Raw genomic sequence first — 21,417 nt, 5'->3', positions numbered from 1 at the left:
CGTCAGAATCACGCAGGAAGGAAGAAAAATCTGGAAGGGATGTTGACATTTTAATCTTGTGTGAAAGAAACTGAAGATTCCATTGGGCAATTCCTCCAGAGCTGGAACCCTCTGAAAGTCTCCATTTAAATTGGAGCATCTGGAGTGTTCCAATGATATTAAGTAAAATAAATACCCAGGAAAAGTTACTCCATTAAATGTAGAATGTACCTCCTGAATAACTATTAAAATAACCTGATTGTCACCTCACACACCCCACCAATAACAGCTCCCCCAGGCCCCTTACATTTCCCCAGGCCCAGACCCAACAGCCTGCTGAGATCCTTCCCCCATGCTGTCTCGATCCCTCTTCCCCTGCTCTCAGACCTAACCTGAATTCCCTGGAACCTACTGAACCTAAACTAAACCTGTTTCTCCCTCCCAACACAACTCTGCTGCCACGGGGTCTGACCAGACAACAGTCCTACTTCCCATAATGGCTGACCCGACCCAAACCAACCCAACCCAACCCCTAGCCCAACTCCACCCCACCTTACCTGACCCAATTCCCTGCCACCTAACCTGACCGAACACTTCTCCCTACAGTGCCAGACCTGATCCGAACATCCTGAACCCCAATACCCACCATCCCCAGCCTCCAACCAAACTCAATTTTTCTCACCTACCCCGGCTTACCTTAAACACTGCATCAATTGTAATTTTGGTTAAGAAAGGTCTTTCTTTTGGAAAAACTAATTTAATTAGTACATTACAAATGTAATGTCATAATCATTGCCATTGTCATGACTTATTCAGAAAACTTCTCATCTGCTCATTTTTAGTAATCGGACCCACTTATTAGGCTACATCTGTTGAATATGTCAGCAACTCAGTCTATAGGAATAATTAGCAAATTCATTATGAGATTCACTTTGTTTCTTTTAGATTGCCAATAATGACAACAGACTCAAGGTCTAAGAAACCCTGTAACTGCACCAAGTCCCAGTGCCTCAAACTGTAAGTGCGTACAGAAGGAACTATTGTTTCTATTTTACACAGGAAGATTATATTTGTAATATACAAAGTAAACCCTTCATCAGCAGGATATCCTTAACCTCCACTGGTCTTGTTGTTTCTTGTACTCATAATTGAGAAAAAATGAATATGAAAGTATGTTGTTGACCTCGGGTGCAAGGTTGTCACATTTTAGTCTCAAATATAATATTAATATTGATGTAGGAATAAAAACATTGATACATAGAAAACAGATGCAGGAGTAGGCCATTCAGTCCTTCGAGCCTGTACCACCTTTCAGTACAATCGTGGTTGATCATACAATCTCAGTATCCCATTCCCGCCCTCTCCCCATACCCCTTTAACCCTTTAGCTGCAAGGTCCATGTCTAGTTCCCCCTTGGATATATCTAGTGAACTGGCCCCAACAGCTTCCTGTGGGAGAGAATTCCACGTTTCACAATTTCTCTAAGTGAAGCAATTCTTCCTCATCTCAGTCCTGAATGGTTTACCTCTTATTCTTAGACTGTGTCCCCTTGTTCTGTACTTCCTTAGACTAGAAGACGAAAACTGCACGCAAGGTTTGGCCTCACCAAGGCCCTACATTACTGCAGCAATACATCCTTACTCCAATCCTCAAAGCATCTTGCTATGAAGGCCAGCATGCCATTAGTTTTCCTCACTGCCTGCTGTACCTGCCTGCCAACATTCAGTGACTGTTCCACCATATCACCCAGGTCTTGTTGCACTTCACCTTTTCAGCCACCATTCAAATAATAATCTGCCGTCCTGTTTTTGCTACCAAAGTGGATAACCCCGCATTTATCCACATTATATTACATTTGCCAAACATTTGCCCACTCGGCCAGTCTGTCCATGTCACCCTGCAGCCTCTTAGCATCATCCTCGCAGCACATACTGTCACCCAGCTTAGTGTCATCTGCAAATTTTAGTAAAGCTAGTCATAGTCAGACACATGAACTTCTGATGAATACCAGTGCTGCATATCCAAGATTGATTGCCCAGGATATTGATCATGTTTGCAAAGTATCTTGATCCATCTCCATTAAAAATTAAACTTGAAGACTCAGGGACAAACAGGGGAACCTTAACTGAGCTGTCCTGTTCTGGACTCTGTCAGGCCTTACTTCTGAGATCTCACTTGATTAGTTAAGTTCAGACATACAAATTATGAGATATCGATAAATTACCTGGACACAAACTTGGTTAAAAGTAGTAAGTTACCAAAGCAGGTTGGAGTATTGCTAATAGTTCTTCAAAGAGTAAACAGCTGGCCTGTCTAAGCCTAATTACTTGGTAATTGAACTTTCAATGCCAGGTAATTTACTAAGTCACTCTATTTGGGTTGCAGTTCTGGCATCTTATAGTCACTGTTTATACCCTTATTCATGTGTGGACCTGGTTGTTATATTGACAGAGCCTTTGTGTCCAATAAAATGTCAAGCCCTTACTTTACCATCCACCCTGAATGGCTTATTATAAAGCATGTGAGGAGCAAGAAAATCGATGTTTCAAAACGTCGATTTTCCTGCTCCTCAGATGCTGCCTGACCTGCTGTGCTTTTCCAGCACCAGTTTGATCTGGTTTCCAGCATCTGCAGTCCTCACTTTTGCGTTATTATAAAGCATGCTCAGAACTATTTTCTTGGCCTCGTTGTCTCCCAGAAACAGTTCCACAAATCCCTCAAAACTCTAAATTCATTTTTGCAAAGTTCCATTATTCCTGTTATTTTTAACTGATTATTGAAACATAAAATGTTATACGCTAATTAACTTGGTAACCCAGCAAGCATACGGCTTGCAGCTTTCAGCAGTTTTCAAGTTTACTGTGAAAAGTCTTTCAGCCTTACAATGTATGCTGATCGAATTAGGTCAAGTTTGTGTTTGATAAAGTTATTTTAAATGTGGATTCTTACAAAGCAGAAGTGAGGGAGGTTTCTTTGAACATAAGAAGGACAGGATAGAATCAGGAAGATAAAGAAATGAAGTCATTGAGGATAGTGTCCTGCCGTTTATAATTGCACATTGAGATTACTTAATTTAGAGGAATTTTGAATAACATATTGACGAGATGTTCTTTAGTAATCTTTCTTTAATGAAAACAATTGGCATAACAAAGATCTAGGTTTGGATGCCATTTGCATCTCTATTTATTTCAGTTGTCCGATAAACAATGGTGATGGCTTTTATAATTGCAGAGGGAAATTGGCAGGATCACGAAGGAAAATTGTTTGCCTGCTCCTTGAAGTCAAAAACAGTTTGTGCACAAGAAAAGGAAGAAATTTGTCCAATAAATTGTCATGAGATGAAACAAATGTATTTAAAATATGTCCAAAATGCCTCATTATTATGAGAATATATTTTAGGATTTGTTCTGTATTCCGCTATTATTCCCCATAAGTCTCTGACCCATCGTGGTATATTTGTTACTGTTTGTTTTTTCTCCTTGTGCTCCAGATACTGTGATTGTTTTGCCAATGGAGAATTTTGTAGCAACTGCAACTGCACAAACTGTTTTAATAACTTTGAGCATGAAGCAGAAAGATTCAAAGCTATCAAGGTAAGACTATGCTAGTCTATGTAACTTTAAAAGCACAAATTCAGTGTTCAGACAGAAATTATTTTGATCTTTATCCTCGTCCTTCTCAATCTGTCTACAGCCTTTGACAAAGTTTACCCCAGCATCCACCATTGGCCAACTCAGTGGGACTGCATTCGCTGGGGTCCATTTTTATCCAGCGAATCATAGCCAGCAAATCATAAGTCAAGATTTTCTCTTCTTATCCCCATCCCATCAGCTTTGATGTGCCCTAAGGATCTATTCTTGGCCTCCTCCTATTTATGATTTCCATCTTGCCATTTGATGATATCAACTTAAAATGCATCAAATTTTCAAATACACTTTGATGATCCCCAACTCTACTCAACTTATCTGCTTCCCCTCACTTTGTCCCCACCACCTCCCTGCTTGACCCCTCTATTGTATATAGTAGGTGAGATTCCTTGGATAGAATTTAAAACAAGTGATACAGTTCTCACCTGCTGGCTAGTACGTCAATGAGAATACAGCGACACATCTTTTGGGCAAGGTTCAGTGAGGTCTTTAAGAGACTAGTACTGGGTATCTACCAGGATCAAGGGCCACATCCCATCTCTGTTACCTCCTCTGGCCCCACAAACATCCAAGATATCTGCAATCTTCCAACTCTGGCCTCTGACTTTCCCAGTTTTATCATTACACCATTGGCAGTTATGCCTACTGCTATCTGGATCCTAAACTCTGGAATTCCTTCAATAAAACACCTTATCTTTCATTCTTTAAAGTAACCTTTAAAATGTAGCCCTTTGATCAAGCTTTCAGTCATCAATGTTTATCATGCTCTATGATCCTTTGTGTTATATGTTGTTTTACACTGATCCCGGGAAGTATCTTGAAAGGCTTTATTCTGTTAAAGGGGTATGTAAATGCAAGTTTTACAATAATTATACATACAATGCAATACAGCACAGGAACTGGCCCTTCGGCCCATCACGCGTGCGCCGATTCATAATCCTTATTTAGACTAGTTACTTGTTGTCCATAAGTGGTTTCTATCCGTCTGTTTGCCTCCTGTTCATGTGTCTATCAATGATGTGGAGGAGCTGGTGTTGGACTAGGGCAGACAACGTTAAAAATCACACAACACCAGGTTATAGTCCAACAGGTTTAGTTGGAAGCACTAGCTTTTGGAGCGCTGCTCCTTTGGCAAGGAAATTCGCTAGAGCTGCTTGGGAGGATTTAAACTAGTAAGGTGGGGGGTTGGGACCCAGGGAAATAGTGAGGAAAGAGGTCAATCTGAGACTGGTACAGTTGAGAACATAAGCGAGTCAAACAGTCAGGGCAGGCAGGGACAAGGTAGGACTAATAAATTAAACTGCATTTATTTCAATGCAAGGGGCCGACTGGGAATGCAGATGAACTCAGGGCATGGTTAGGAACATGGGACTGGGATATCATAGCAATTACAGAAACATGGCTCAGGGGTGGGCAGGACTGGCATCTTAATGTTCCAGGATACAAATGCTACAGGAAGGATAGATAGGGAGGCAAGAGAGGAGGGGGAGTGGTGTTTTTTGATAAGGGATAACATTACAGCTGTGCTGAGGGAGGATATTCCTGGAAATATATCCAGGGAAGTTATTTGGGTGGAACTGAGAAATGAGAAAGGGATGACCACCTTATTGAGATTGTATTATAGATCTCCTAATAGTCAGAGGGAAATTGAGAAACAAACTTGTAAGAAGATCTCAGCTATCTGTAAGAATAATAGGGTGGTTATGGTAGGGGATTTTAATTTTCCAAACATAGACTGGGGCTGCCATAGTGTTAAGGGTTTAGATGGAGAGGAATTTGTTAAGTGTGTACAAGAAAATTTTCTGATTCAGTATGTGGAAAACTTGACCTACTCTTGGGAAATAAGGCAGGGCAGGTGACTGAGGTGTCAGTGGGGGAGCACTTTGGGGCCAGCAACCATAATTCTATCATATTTAAAATAGTGACGGAAATGGATAGACCAGACCTAAAAGTTGAAGTTCTAAATTGGAGAATGGCCAATTTTGACAGTATTAGGCAAAAAGTTTCGAAAGCTGATTGGGGGCAAATGTTCGCAGGTAAAGGGACAGCTAGAAAATGGGAAGCTTTCAGAAATGAGATAATGAGAATTCAGAAAAAGTATATTCCTGTCAGGATGAAAGGAAAGGCTGGTAGGTATAGGGAATGCTGATTGACTAAAGAAATTGAGGGTTTGGTTAAGAAAAAGAAGGAAGTATATGTAAGGTATAGACAGGACAGATCGAATCCTTAGAAGAGTATAAAGGCAGGAGGAATATACTTAAGAGAGAAATCAGGAGGACAAAAAGGGGACATGAGGTAGCTTTGGCAAATAGAATTAAGACGAATCCAAAGGGTTTTTACAAATACATTAAGGACAAAAGGGTAACTAGAGAGAGAATAGGACCCCTCAAAAATCAGCAAGGCAACCTTTGTGTGGAGCCGCAGAAAATGGGGGAGATACTAAACCTGTATCAGTATTTACTGTGGAAAAGCATATGGAAGATATAAACTGAAGGGAAATAGATGGTGACACCTTGCAAAATGTTCATATTACAGAGGAGGAAGTTCTGGATCTCTTGAAACGCATAAAGGTGGGTAAATCCACAGGACCTGATCAGATGTATGCAAGAACTCTGGGAAGCTAGAGAAGCGATTGCTGGGACTCTTGCTGAGATATTTGTCGATAGTCAAAGATGAGGTGCCGGAAGACTGGAGGTTGGCTAACGTGGTGCCACTGTTTAAGAAGGGTGGTAAGGACAAGCCAGGGAACTATAGACCAGTGAGCCTGACATCAGTGGTGGGCAAGTTGTTGGAGGGAATCCTGAGGGACAGGATGTACATGTATTTGGAAAGACAAGGACTGATTCGGGATAGTCAACATGGCTTTGTGCATGGGAAATCATGTCTCACAAACTTGATTGAGATTTTTAAGCAATAACAAAGAGGATTGATGAGGGCAGAGCAGTAGATGTGATCAATATGGACTTCAGTAAGGTGTTCGACAAGGTTCCCCATGGGAGACTGATTAGCATGGTTAGATCTCATGGAATAAAGAGAGAACTAGCCATTTGGATACAGAACTGGCTCAAAGGTAGAAGACAGAGGGTGGTGGTGGAGGATTATTTTTCAGATTGGAGGCCTGTGACCAGTGGAGTGCCGCAAGGATTGGTGCTGGGTCCTCTACTTTTTGTCATTTATATAAATGATTTGGATGCGAGCATAAGAGTTACAGTTAATAAGTTTGCAGATGACACCAAAATTGGAGGTGTAGTGGACAGTGAAGAGGATTACCTCAGATTACAACAGGATCTTGATCAGATGGGCCAATGGGCTGAGAAGTGGCAGATGGACTTTAATTCAGATAAATGCAAGGAGCTACATTTTGGGAAAGCAAATCTTAGCAGGTCTGATACACTTCATGGTAATGTCCTAGGGAGTGTTGCTGAACAAAGAGATCTTGAAGTGTAGGTTCATAGCTCCTTGAAAGTGGAGTCACAGGTAGATAGGATAGTGAAGAAAGCATTTGGTATGCTTTCCTTTATTGGTCAGAGTATTGAGCACAGGAGTTGGAAGGTCATGTTGCAGCTGTACAGGACATTGTTTAGGCCACTGTCAAAATATTGCATGCAAATTCTGGTCTCCTTACTATCGGAAAGATGTTGTGAATCTTGAAAGGATTCCGATGAGATTTACAAGGATGTTGCCAGGGTTGGAGGATTTGAGCCATAGGGTGAGGTTGAATAGGCTGGGGCTGTTTTCCCTGGAGCATCGGAGGCTGGGGGGTGACCATATAGAGGTTTACAAAATTATGAGGGGTATGGATAGGGTAAATAGGCAAAGTATTTTCCCTGGGCTCGGGGAGTCCAAAACTAGAGGGCAAGGTTTAGGGTGAGAGGGGAAAGATATAAAAGACACTTAAGGGGCAACTTTTTCACACAGAGGGTGTTATGTGTATGGAATGAGCTGCCAGAGGAAGTGGTAGAGGCTGGTAGAATTGCAACATTTAAGAGGCATTTGGATGGCTTTATAAGAAGGTTTTGGAGAGATATGGGCCGGGTACTGGCAGGTGGGACTAGATCGGGTTGGGATATCTGGTCGGTATGGATGAATTGGACCAAAGGGTCTGTTTCCATTCTGTACATCTCTATGACTCTTTGACCTGAGAATAGAATAAGGCAACAAAGGACCGCTCTAGAACATCTTGAATAGAGGGGCAGTTCCTTAGATTTTACTTCCTCTTCAATCCTTTGCTACTTTAACTACTTGTTCAGTTGAAGAGTAATAAGGAAATGTAACTCATTTTCACGTGCATTTTTATTCAAGATTATGTAATGGAAAAGTATTGATGTTGGTTAAAAGTAATTTTTCATCTATACTTTGTCAATTAGAGGGTATTCAGAAGTTTTATTGTCCATTTAAACTTTATACTCTATAAGGCTCACTCTTCATATTCAAGGTTTCTCCTTTGCTAGTCTCAATAATAACTCTAGTTTGCAGAGTGTGTGACTATACCAATTATTCTTGATCCCAGATCTTGCAACAGAGGAAAATGCTGAGGTCAGCACTTGATGGTCAGCACTGAGATCAAACGATGCCTTCACCTTCTGTGGGACACCTTATTAGTACGTGAAACTCTATAATCAAGGACACATCTAGACTGGATAATATGTTAACTTTGATTGATATCAACTTATTTAACACCTCCCTTCTATCTATTTTTATCTTATCCAATATCCCTATAGCTTCTTCCCCTTCTGCAACATTGTATTCGCAGGACTCCCAGAAGGTTATTGGTTTGAGGAACTTATAGCAATGGGGAAGGAAAGGCCAGAGAAGGATTTGAAAACAAGTATGCAAAGTTTACAACTGAGTTGCTGCTTAACCAAGAATAGGTTCACTGAGGTAAACACTGAGGCAATAGGTGAATGGGACTTCATGAGATTAGTGCATAGGGGGCAGATTTTATCTTCAGTGATAAAGGAGGGTAAATATAGAGCCAGTCCTATTCTGTATTAGCCTCCTCTATTCCAAATAGTGCAACTTACTCACACTATTGAACTCACCCAAGTCTCCTCCCCTCGTATAGCTGCATTCTCTCTGGTCAGCCGTGCACAGATATAAAAAACAGATAAAACACAGTGTTGTATCCAAGTACAAACTAATTTGACATAGCCCATTAACAACATTAAAGAAGGAATTGATATCAATTTAATCTTTGGATTTTCAAGACACAGGGAACAACTGTGAGTATCTATTAGACTGTGTTGACTTCTAGCTAGATCAGAGTGTATTCAGCAACTACATAGACTGCCCTACATCAATGCGCAGCCTCTGTGCTCATCAGCTTTAAATATTTCAAGGTATGCCTGGATTCCAAAGAGTAATTACAATGCTCTTGGCTGTCACCCTGTGATAATTTCACTCCTACTTTTATTTATCGCAGCTCTTGGGAATTGCAGATCATTTCATGTGATGGATGAGAATTTCTAATCTTCAGAGAATTCATAAGCGCAGAGTGCAATGACATTCATTTGTGGAAGCAGCAATAGACTATAGGAGTGCAGAATGATGCTAACCTTTTTTTCCAGGATCACAGCACTAAGGGACACTGGAACTGAAATGCAGTCAATTGGCGTGTGGATATTTCTAAGTAAAAACAATGACTGCAGATGCTGGAAACCAGATTCTGGATTAGTGGTGCTGGAAGAGCACAGCAGTTCAGGCAGCATCCGAGGAGCAGTGGATATTTCTGTCTTGTATCTAACGTCGTTTATCATTTATTTGGTTATCAGATGAGATATTTTTACTGTTTCTAATAAATTATACCTTCCTACTGCTTCAGGCATGTTTAGATCGGAACCCAGAAGCCTTCAGACCAAAAATAGGAAAAGGAATGCTTGGAGAAATCAAACTGCGGCATAACAAAGGTTGCAACTGCAAACGTTCAGGATGTCTGAAAAATTATTGTGAATGTTATGAGGTAAGATGAAATTGAGTGGAATTTGCCTTTTCTCTGAAGGTTCACCTTCCTGTAGTCCCCAGAAACTAAGGGTAGTAATGAAAATAGAAAATGCTGGAAATATGTATGTATAAAGAGAAAAGAACATTTTAATATCACAAGATGGGTTTAGAAAAGGAAAGTGTACTTGATAATTGAATTTTGTGCATATGGAAGTAAAAAGATCTAGTGAATACAGAGTTTGGTGGGTTTGGGCATGAGGTGAAGGGATACTCTGCTCTCTGCTGTTGGAATGTGATTGGAGTGGTGAGGTGAGGTTTTACAGTCTGAAAACCAGGAATTATTCTCAGCACATCTATCTGTGGCAAGTAGATACCCCTGAGTTATTTTACTGCTGGGTTTGATGTGGATTGTGTGGCAGCTGCCATGAGCAACAGCATGATGCATTCTCAACCACAGTATTTAAAGGGTTGACCCAAAGGTGGAATTTGCTGGAGTAGGGATCTGGAAGAATGAAAGGAGAAATTTAAGAATAGATTCAGACCCAACTCAGGCTGTGACCCACCTTAATGATGCCTTCCTTGATGTACTGTTAGGGGCAGCGAGAAACTACAGAGATGTTCTTCCTCAACAATAACTGCAAGGAAGTTTCTGCTGCTCCAAAGAGATATGGCTGGAGATAGTCCAGGAAGGCAGCATTGCCCCTGGGCTCCATAAGACCATAAGACCATAAGACATAGGAGTGGAAATAAGGCCATTCGGCCCATCGAGTCCACTCTGCTATTCAATCATGGCTGATGGGCAGTTCAAGTCAGGCAGCATCCAAGGAACAGGAGAATCGATGTTTCGGGCATCAGCCCTTCTTCAGGATGCCGAAACGTCGATTCTCCTGCTCCTTGGATGCTGCCTGACCTGCTGCGCTTTTCCAGCAACACATTTTCAGCTCTGATCTCCAGCATCTGCAGTCCTCACTTTCTCCTGATGGGCATTTCAACTCCACTTACCCGCATTCTCCCCGTAGCCCTTAATTCCTTGTGACAGCAAGAATTTATCAGTCTCTGCCTTGAAGACATTTAGCGTCCTGGCCTCCACTGCACTCCGCGGCAATGAATTCCACAGGCCCACTACACTCTGGCTGAAGAAATGTCTCCGCATTTCTGTTCTGAATTTACCCCCTCTAATTCTAAGGCTGTGTCCACGGGTCCTAGTCTCCTCGCCTAACGGAAACAATTTCCTAGTGTCCACCCTTTGCTGCTCAGTGCAGATCAGGATATTTGTTATTGCTCATGCACCTACATGTTACTGTATGTATCACCTTCCCATCCATTCCTCTTCAGTCACACTGCATCTTCCAAGCCTACTCCTTTATTCCTCCCATCCACATTCATTGCAAGCAGATGCATCTTTTTCTGTCTTTGCACTTGCTCATATCCCTATCTATCCATCTAGCACTGTCATTGGCCCTCATTTTAATCACAATTGATACCTTTCCCTTAAAGTTACTCTTATCAAATTCACTCTATTGGGTTAACACATATCCTTTGACACTCATTGGTCTCCTCTTCTCTATTGTAGAAGAGAGTTTAGAACACAAAGGAAGCTGTATCCAACTGTCTAGTCCCTCGTTTGCAGTTTTGTCCATATTCGGTGTCCATGGAGATGGAGCATGTGGTGTTTACTAACATGATAGAAGCCTTTAGAGATCAGTGCTATTTTATTTAATAAGTTTCCAATGTCCTTTTATAAGTTAATCATTAATTTGTAGTTTTGCTGCCTCATCAGAGGCAGTTTAACCATTCTCGCTCAAGGATAAGGAAAGAATGCAAGATACACCAATACCTCCTCCCCATCCTTGCACAAACAAAAGAAGTGCTGTTGATCAGTTGGCATGATGGAAACCCTTCCCATTCCCAGCTCTACCGTGACTGAATAAAATACAATGCCCAGACATCATACAGCAATAAACATGTCAACTTGATTGCAGCTTGACTAAAACGTGATCAACTTCAGAAAGTTGCATTGTACCATTCTGATCATGCCAGTACTAATTCAATTCTATGATAAACCTTCCCCACATTCAACAAGAAGAATATGCAAATATGAATCGACAAATCCTCAGGGGAGCTGATTACTTTTTTTTAGATACTTTTATTCAGATACTTGCACTTTATGAGCAGTTAGAGAGAATTAGATTTTCATTTAGTAACTCACACTTCACAGGTGAACAAGAGCAGAAATTGGCTTGAGGGAGAGTTTACATTGAATAGCACAGTCCTTTCCAAGTTCTGCTAAGCTCAACACAATGCTGTACCTTGGGAGCTGTCAATGGGAAGGACTGTCTTTGATGAACATTAGTAATTGAGTGATGTACTGAAAGGTCTTTCATGCACCTACAATTATAGAAAGAATGTAGTAATTTTTAAAGCATGAGGAGGCCAAGTTTGCAATGATGTCTTCCTGCATGGATAGAGTGACCAACTCCATGAGGCATCAGTTGCTGTTAACGATTATGTTCATGCACACATTAACAACAGTAATACATATCCAGCATCATAGATATAATGATATCTAAGCTGCTGGATATGTATTACTGTTTATAGACATTCTTAATGTAGATCAAACTGCTCTAGTTCACAAAATGCTTAGAGTGGACATGGAAGTGGGAACTCCACTTCAAACATTTATCTCCTCAGCGCTGACCTATTCCCTCAACCCAAGAATGAAAGTCCCACTGGCTGCCTACTGTCCTGAAGACAGAGCCTGGTCCTACTCATTGCTGGTGGAGCAATCTTTGGAAGGGTTCTCACAGGCTCCAAAACTCAGGGGCTAGGAGTGAAGAGCTACTAAACTATCACAGCAGGGGTGTGAGTAATCTGCCTCTCTCTCTGCTCAAGGCACAGAGTTATGTTAGATAGGAGCAATGGGGAAAAATAGCTATAAACCTTTGTAGCTCACTAGCAATATGTAAATAGGCACATGAGAAAATGTAACATTGTAGGATCACATAAAATTCACACATTCTGTGTTCTACCTTCCATGGCAACAACGTCTCCTCTAAGGCTGTGTACAATCTGTTCATATCAGTGTATCCCTGTCTATCCATCTAGCACTGTCATTGGCCCTCATCCTAATCAAAATGGATACCTCTCCCCAAACTTATTCTTATCAAATTCACTCTATTGGGTCAACACATGTCCTTTGATGCTCATCAGTCGCCTTTTCTCTATTGCATTCAAGTGGTTCTCTTTATAGAAGGATCTTGTGAGCAGCCTGCATACACAAGTACAGAAAGTATTGGTGACAAATTGTCTTTTCACTTCCTAAACGATAAATGGGAAGACATGAAGTGATTGGAACTAATGGATGGAAGTGTAATAGGTTGTTTGCAAGACTACAATGTGTCAGTGGCACGGGTGGGTGAAAGTGATAAGAAGCAGAGTGGGCATGGCATTTGGACTTAGTGTCTTGGGAGGTCAAGTTTTAGTGTCTTCGACAATGGCTAGGGGAGGTGGGTTACCACTTGTCGGGGTGGAGTGCATCCTTCTCCAACACCCCCACCAGGAGATAGCCCCCTTCTTACCAAGCAGTAGTCTGTGTAGTGACAGTTGACTGGTTGGGGGCTAGCTTTGCCTTTCCTGTCACATGTTAAATAGTAAGAATGGAAATGAGGCCCTGAATTGACCCATTAAACAATCATAGAAGGGTCTCGATAAATCATAGGTGAGTGCTCCGTCTGATGCCTTTCCACCCACAGTAATATGGGTGATATGGAAAGGCCAGAAAGGCTGTCAATTTTAACTTTAATTTACCAGCCATCCCCCACTCCCCAACCGCTAAGTACATGGAGGGTGTCCAGTTATAAACTCCAGTCCCAATTCATTCCATTTGCTCCCTCCACAGTGGTTGCTAAACTTGCTAAGTGTTTCCAGCATTTAATGTTTATATGTTTAATGTTTATTTAATCTTCAGCAACTGCAATTCTTTATTCTTGTGCTACTGAAAATGTTTCCATTTTTATTTTCTTGTTATTTAAATATTTAAATTATATTGAAATGGACGTTACGTCATGTCTAAGACACATTTAATGAAGGAAATGTGTGGCTCGCTTTCCAATTTGAGCAAGTACCATCCTGTCAACTGCCTTTTCTTAAATTAGTTCCCTTTTAATCGATAGTTTGTGTGAAAATACTAGGTCAAGATGGAGTCAACAATTTGTTGACTATGTTGTTTTAAACATCCAAGATTATGTAATACTCAGAAATACAAATGGTTTAATTTTCTGCATTTCATTTGTTGGGAATTAAATGCAAATGGAATTTTCTGTGTTGTACTTTCATGAATGGTCATTAAGTGGGACATAATTGGTCTTATTTATTGTTTTGCTTTTATTTTTGGTCAGGCAAAAATAATGTGCTCCTCTATTTGCAAGTGTATTGGATGCAGAAACTATGAGGAGAGTCCTGAGAGGAGGACATTGATGAGTATCCCTGACCACAGTGATATGAGCATTTGTCAGCCTAGGACTAAACTTTTTCCAGAAATATTCAACTACAGAAAGCAAACGAAAGTGAATAGGGAAAGGTAATTTTATAAATAAACCTTCTTTTTACATGTCAATATTCTATTCTTCTTTATTATATTCAGACTCTTAGGGTACAGTACTACAAATCATAGCGGCCCTCCAAAACCCTAGTCTCACCCTACTCTTCATGCCTAACTCTGGTTGGAAACATCAACAGGCCTTTGACAGCTGAGAAATAAGGAGAAACTGTTGAAGATACAGGCCAAGGACATTTTCCAGCAAGTCTCTCCAGATAATCATTATGGCTGATTTTCCTTTCCTTATCATGGGGCAGAGAAGCCAACTTGGTCTGTATAGTTCAGAATTAAAACTGAGTTAGCAGTAAAATAAAAGATGAACAAAAAGTTTAATAGGAATGGATTGGTGCCTGACAAATATTCCCTATAAAGTCTCCATTAATAATTTTCCATCAGCAAACATCATTCTAGTTCAATGTTTTTCATTTACATGTCAAGTGTAAGGTGCTAATATAAAATCTTTGTATTCATTTCTCTGGTCTACTATTTAGAAATTTATTTCAGTATCTCCCCTGTTACCCTGTAGATTATTGAGCAACATAGTGCTAAAAATGTTAAGCTTGTTCTCAATCTCGGATGAGTCAGAGTCATAGAGATGTACAGCATGGAAACAGACCCTTCGGTCCAACACAACCATATCTACCAGATACCCTAACCTAATTTAGTCCCATTTGCCAGCACTTGGCCCATATTTCTCTAAACCTTTTCTATTCATATACCCATCCAATTGCCTTTTAAATGCCGTAATTACACCAGTCTCCACCACTTCCTCTGGCAGCTTATTCCACACAAGCACCACCCTCTGCGTGAAAAAGTTGCCCCTTAGGTCCCTTTTATATCTTTCCCCTTCACCCTAAACCTATGCCCTCTAGTTCTGGACTCCTCCACCCGAGGGAAAAGACCTTGTCTATTTATTCTATCCATGCCCCTCATGATTTTATAAACCTCTATAAGGTCACCCTTCAGCCTCCAACGCTCCAAGGAGAACATTCCCACCCTATTCAGCCTCTCCCCATAGCTCAAATCCTCCAAACCTGGCCACAGCCTTGTAAATCTTTTCTGAACCCTTTCAAGTTTCACAACATCCTTTCGATCGGAAGGAGACCAGAATTGTATGCAGTATTCCAAAGGTGGCCTAACCAATGTCCTATACAGCTGCGACATGACCTCCCAACTCCTCTACTCAATACTCTGACCAATAAAGGAAAGCATACCAAATGCTGCCTTTACTGTCCTATCTACCTGCAACTCTCCTTAAGGTCTCTTTGTTCAGTAACACTCTCCAGGACCTTACCATTAAGTGTATAAACCGTGCTCTGATTTGCTTTTCCAAAATGCAGTCCCTCACATTTATCTAAATTAAACTCCACCTGCCACTCCTCACCCCATTGGTCCATCTGATCAAAATCCCGTTGTACTCGAAGGTAACCTTCTTCGCTGTCCACTACACCTCTAATTTTCATGTCATCTACAAACCTACTAAGTATACCTCCTATGAGTTGTCTAATATCATGGAGTTTTAGTAAAGATGATACAAATGCCACTGAATTTAAGGACAAAAAGAAACCTCAGTCATCTATATTCAAGTATATGGGTGCAATCCAGAGATCTTGACGAGAAATTGCATTTCTTTGATTGTTTATGAGGAGAATGTTGGGTTTGGTTCTGAAACACAGTACAGTAATCAGCTAACATCCACTCTCAACACTGACAGGATGAGTGGCCACTTAGACATCAACTGGCATCCATAGAAGCATGCCCTATTAGCAGAAAATTTTGGAAAGGAAAAGAATTATATCTGCCATAAAGTCTGGGATGTCATAGATTTTTCCGAAAGTATTGATATCAAAATTTGGCCTTAAAATTGTGAAAGCATCATGTTATTCTGTGGCTGTGCACAATAGGGTAATCTGACACCATCCACAATGGACAATTAACATTGCTATAGCACATGGCCGATTGGGCATTTTATCTGTAATTGATGATGCAGTGAAGCAGAACTAATGGTATTTAGAATGCCTGGTCAATTCATTTCTAAATTTAATAACTTAATTTTTATTTTAAAAAAAGGTGCCCTTTGAACCTCTGAAAATTAGACAATAGGAATCTGGACAGAGCTGTGTGCTGACTTTACCATAAAAGGTAGTTATTATTGGACATAACCGTGTAGTTGGAGGCAACAAATATTCCATGGCGAGTAGTTTCATAGTGCTATGAAGGCAAAACCTGGAACAAGTGGTCATTGGCATATCAAGCTTAATTTGACTGAACATTATAATTATGTACTTTTAGTATTGCTAACCCTTATATCCAGGGCGTTTCTCTAATGTAAATAGTCCTGGAAGCGGTTTCACAACTTAGAAAGCTTCACAATTTCAGATCTAATACTTAATATGATTGCATTTGTTCGAATGCTGTAACTTTTCATTCAAAGGAGAGACTTCTTAAACTGATATGTTCATGTTTCTGATTATTTTGTTAACGTTTTGTATTATTGACAGGCATCCTTTTACCTTTGTTACTTGGGACGTCATAGATGCTACTTGCGGCTGTCTCTTGGCCCAGGCAGAAGAGGCAGAGAAAGCCTATCACTCTCTCTCCGTAGCAGAACATATGATCCTCGAAGAATTCGGCCGTTGTTTGGCACAAATCCTCCACTCAGCATGGAAATCAAAAGAACTGCAGTGTTTGTGAACTTTAAATTCTCTCTGTAATAGATAGTACTTTGTAACATTTATGTGCAGATAATTAGTTTCATCTCACCCTTTCAGTCCTCAGTTTGTGAATTGTGGTTGTTGCCATTGGGATAAGTATACCTTTTTTATTGGGTATAGTCAGTACTCAAACTTACTGCTAAAAAAAGTTTCTTCACATAATCTCAGTTTTAACCTCAAACATTTTATGAAAAAATGTGATGTTGGGAACTTATATTAGGGCTGTATCCCTCTGGTTACTATGCTATTTGTAGAGGCCTTATAAAGTGTATTTATCAAGATTCATAAAATGTTACTATTGCTATCAGACATCTGCTGAATGAATTGTTTTAGCATTTGACTACACATAGACAAATGGGAATTTGGCAAAGATGTAGTTATAACGTCTCTACAGAAAAGAAACAGAAAAATCAATGAAAATAGTTAGTATTGCTCTGACTATAATGTTGCCAGTAACCTTGTTAAGTCTTAAAATATAATTCAAGCTGAAAAACTAGTATTGACTTCTTTGATCCCTCAAATCCCCTTCAACTTTCCTGCTCAGCGTGCAACACTGACATGTCCCTGAGAGACACCAACATTTGTGACAACCTCCATAACCAACTTACTGATGGAAACATGAAGAGAATAGCCACAGAGTCATGACAGTGCACATGCGCTAAAATATTACAACAAATGGTACAAATTTGTTTAAATAGCATTTGAGCAAGACAGACTTTAGAAAAAAAAGTCACCGCAGCAATAGAACTATAATGAGCTTTATTCCTTGGTGAGGGAGGGGAACATCAGCTAAGATTCCCAGTTCTGATTGTTATTCCTTTGATAGCAAATGCAAGTGTATGTTATTGTCAGCTGAGGATAGTATGAAGCTGAGCAGCAATGCCTCACCAACAATACTCTCTTGTTATCCAAACTGACACATCAATAATGTGTGAGGGTGACTGTGGAAATGCAGACCTAACAAGGGTCTGTATCTTCTGAACAGCAGGTGAAGAAAATATGAACCCAAAATTAGTGCAATTGCTTTTGAAAATTTGGGACAACCAGTTAAAATTATAGTTGCCAGCAGCACTACCTTTAGTTTGAAATTAAAAGTTGAGATAGTAAGCTGGTTACAATATTCAGCTTTCCCAGTAGCTCATCAACTGCTCACTACATTTTAGAAGTTTTAGACTGAAACAAGAACATTACAATAAAACCCATTTGTTCAAATCTGCTTGCAGTATTAACAGGGACATATTTTAACACAGTTACACCATTTAGAAATTACAGCAAAAGTGACGACTGAAAATAAGCTGAGCAGGTGACTCAATTGATTAATCCAGTGCTCAGTGTAGGTCCAAGCAGGAAATCAAACGGTCCCTGATTCAATTCATTCAGGACGTTGAATTCAGCATTCTCAGGAGACATTGCCAGAAGTCCAGCAAGCTAGGGAAGAGAAAAAAAATACACAGGTTTATTGCTATGACTCTTGCAATCAAATATATTGTATGGAGAGTAGGATAAAGATTCTCTACAGTACCATCCATGGTAAATATCATGTTGACCCTCATTGTCATAAAGAATGAATATTTGGCTGAGACACAGATGACACCTATGAAACATTTCTGCTCAGGTCAGCTTTACACTTATAGTAATAAAAACTTGCAATGATAATCTTTTTTGAAACACCCTTATCCATAGAAAGAAGAACACGTAAAATCAACAACATAATTATACCGCATCGTCAGTCATGCATTTCATTCTGTACACTCTACAAACATGTGCAGTGCTGACAATAACAAGAAGCTCTCATTATTTGTGGGAAATTAACTTTATCTTAGTACTATGCCCAGTGCATCATTTCCTGTTAACAGGCATCCTGTGAGATTTCTAAAGAATGGGGTATAAATGAGGAACGAAAATCAAAACAGTTATTGACAAGTAACAATTTGTGGCTTGTGGATTTTAAATTCTTTCATGAAATAGCTTTTAAATTATTTATTAAAAAGTATTTTACATTAATTTATTGACAAATGTTTGAAATGAATTTATTGGAACAGATTGTAGATAAATTAATTGAGGGAAGTCTTTTTAATACTTCATGGAAATTTTACAGTACATTTATTTTTAAAAATTAATATCGTTAAAGGATTACTTAAATGATCTTTAATTCATCTTAATCAATATAAATTCCATGATTAATTTTAACTGACTAATACAAATAGATATTGTGATTCCATACCGCTTGTATTTACATTCTCAAATAAAATATTTAGAACAACAAAGTTGTGGCACTTTAATTATAATGTGATTAATAAACATCCCAATTAAAAGGAGATCATTGCCCATAGTGATCACATTGTTTCTTTGGGTTAATCCTTTCTTATTCTTTCATGGGATGTGGGCATTGCTGGCAAGCATAGCATTTGTTGGCCATCCCTAATTGTCCTTGAACTAAGAGATATGCCTTGTCATTTCAGAGGGCAATTAAGAGTCATCCACATTGCTGTGGATCTGAAGTCATAAGACCAGGCAAAGAGAGCAGATTTTCTTTCCAAAAGGACATGAGGGAACCAGATGAATTTATGCAACAATTGATAACAGCTTCTTGATCATTATTATTGATACCAGCTTTCAATTCCAAGTTTATTAAATTTAATATGAATTCCATGAGCTTCCATTGTGGGATATGAACATTGGTACCTACAACATTAGAGCCTTTGTTACCAGTATCAGTGATATTAATACCTTGCTATCATCTCCCAATCTAGAAGGGAAAATAATCAGTATTCTTCTGCCTGATTTCTATGCATCAGTCATGGTCATAAATCCTGTACACAAATACTCCAAAGGACATAATCATCTGTAAATCCCACCAGAGTCAAAAAGTATGATGCTGGAAAAGCACAGTCGGTCAGGCAGCATCCAAGGAGCATGGGAGTCGACGTTTCGAGCATAAGCCCGTCATCAGGAAAAATTATGCTCAAAACATCAACTCTCCTGCTCCTTGGATGCTGGCTGTGCTTTTCCAGCACCACACTTTTTGGCTCTGATCTCCAAACTCTGCAGTCTTCATTTTCTCCCTGTAAATCTCTAGCGTCAAATAGTTCATCAAAATCATTGCCTGAGTCTTCTGTCTGTTCTTTTGTCACTGCCTTTGTCTCTGAAGTACAACTGTGCCTTTTGTTCTAGGACTCTTTTCATCCCTATTCTCTGCCACCAGTCTTTTACTGATCTTTCCCTTCCGTTCCCCTTGTTTCTCTGTGCACATCTCTAGGGTACAACATAGAAACATAGAAAGTAGGAGTATGAATAGGCCATCCAGCCATTCAGGCTTCCTTCACTATTCAATATGATCATGGCTGCTCAACTAATTCAGTCCCTATTCCTGCTTACTCCCCATACCCTATGATCCCTTTAGTCCCAAGAACTTGTAACTTCTTCTTGAAAGCAGTTAATTTTGGCCTCAACTGTACAGAATTCCACAGGCTCTCCATTCTTCAGGTGAAGTTTTTTTTCTCTCATCTTAGTCCTAATGGCATCCCTAGACTGTGACCCCTTGTTCTGAACTCACTGGTCATTGGGAACACCCTTCTTATGTTTACTTTGTGTAATCTTGTTAAAATTTTATCGGTTTCTATGAGATTCCCTCTCTCATTTTTCTAAACTCCAGTCAATATACAGAGGAACCTGATTATTCAAATATCGATTATCTGAATATTGGATTATCTGAAGAAGATCCCGAGGTCCCAATAAAAACATTACGTCAAAGAGCTTTTTCAACCCTGATTGTGTCTTTTGTTTATAGGTACAATGATTAAAAACAAACTCAGCTCACTGAAATGCTGCTGAGAACAGTCCTGGAAAGTCCAGGCACCATTTCTAAATAACTGACCTATCGCCACCCCTCTCCCTCTCCCCACACTTTCCCTGGAATTCTACAGAGGGGTGTACCCTTAACCCCCCCTTTCCCCAGAAAATCTCTCCAACATTGTCCTGTACAGAGCAAAGGTGGAACCTGTCAAATTGTTGCAGTAAAAAGTTGTGTGTGTGTGTGTGTGCGCGCACGCGCTATTTGGACAAAGGCAGCAACAGTCTGACTGCTGGTGTACAGCCCCGGGGGAGGGGGGTCAGCCAGGGGTGCGGGAGGGCGAGAGGCGGGAGGGGCAGAGGTGGACAGGATTGTGGGAAGGGGTGGGACCGGATGGGGTTTGGGGGGGGCAGATAGAGTTGGGGCGGACGGGGTTTGGGGGGGGGCAGGGTGGGAGCGGGCAGGATTGAGAGCCGGGGTGGGGGCGGACAGGGTTTGGGGTGGGCAGGGGGCTGACGCACAGTGTGCTGCTGCCTAGTCTCTTGAACAGGGAGCAGACTCTACAGAAAAGTCTGAACCCCAGAGGAAATCAATTAACCAAACAATCAATTATCTAAACGAAATAGTGCCTGCCCATCTTGTTCAGATAATCGAGGTTCCTCTGTAATTCTAATTGATCCAGTCTCTCTTCATATATCAATCCTGCCACCCAGGAATCAGCCTGGTATACCTTTGTGACTCTTTCCA

At 40.3% G+C, this 21,417-nt stretch overlaps 1 protein-coding gene across 1 annotated transcript in view; it reads left to right on the top strand.

Annotated features, from left to right (window-relative positions):
- LOC140493884 (protein lin-54 homolog) overlaps positions 1-16,857 on the top strand; it is a 69,701-nt gene extending 52,844 nt beyond the window's left edge. The window contains exons 9-13 of the mRNA XM_072592878.1: positions 925-996; positions 3,470-3,572; positions 9,448-9,585; positions 13,964-14,145; positions 16,665-16,857. Coding sequence (XP_072448979.1) covers positions 925-996; positions 3,470-3,572; positions 9,448-9,585; positions 13,964-14,145; positions 16,665-16,857 — 688 coding nt within the window. The remainder of the gene's footprint in view (positions 1-924; positions 997-3,469; positions 3,573-9,447; positions 9,586-13,963; positions 14,146-16,664) is intronic.
- Positions 16,858-21,417: the final 4,560 nt, after the last annotated feature.

Source organism: Chiloscyllium punctatum, chromosome 22 (genome assembly GCF_047496795.1).
Source record: "Chiloscyllium punctatum isolate Juve2018m chromosome 22, sChiPun1.3, whole genome shotgun sequence".
NCBI lineage: Eukaryota > Metazoa > Chordata > Chondrichthyes > Orectolobiformes > Hemiscylliidae > Chiloscyllium > Chiloscyllium punctatum.
The sequence above is the reverse complement of the archived record's forward strand: the minus strand, read 5'-3'. Positions and strand labels throughout refer to the sequence as shown.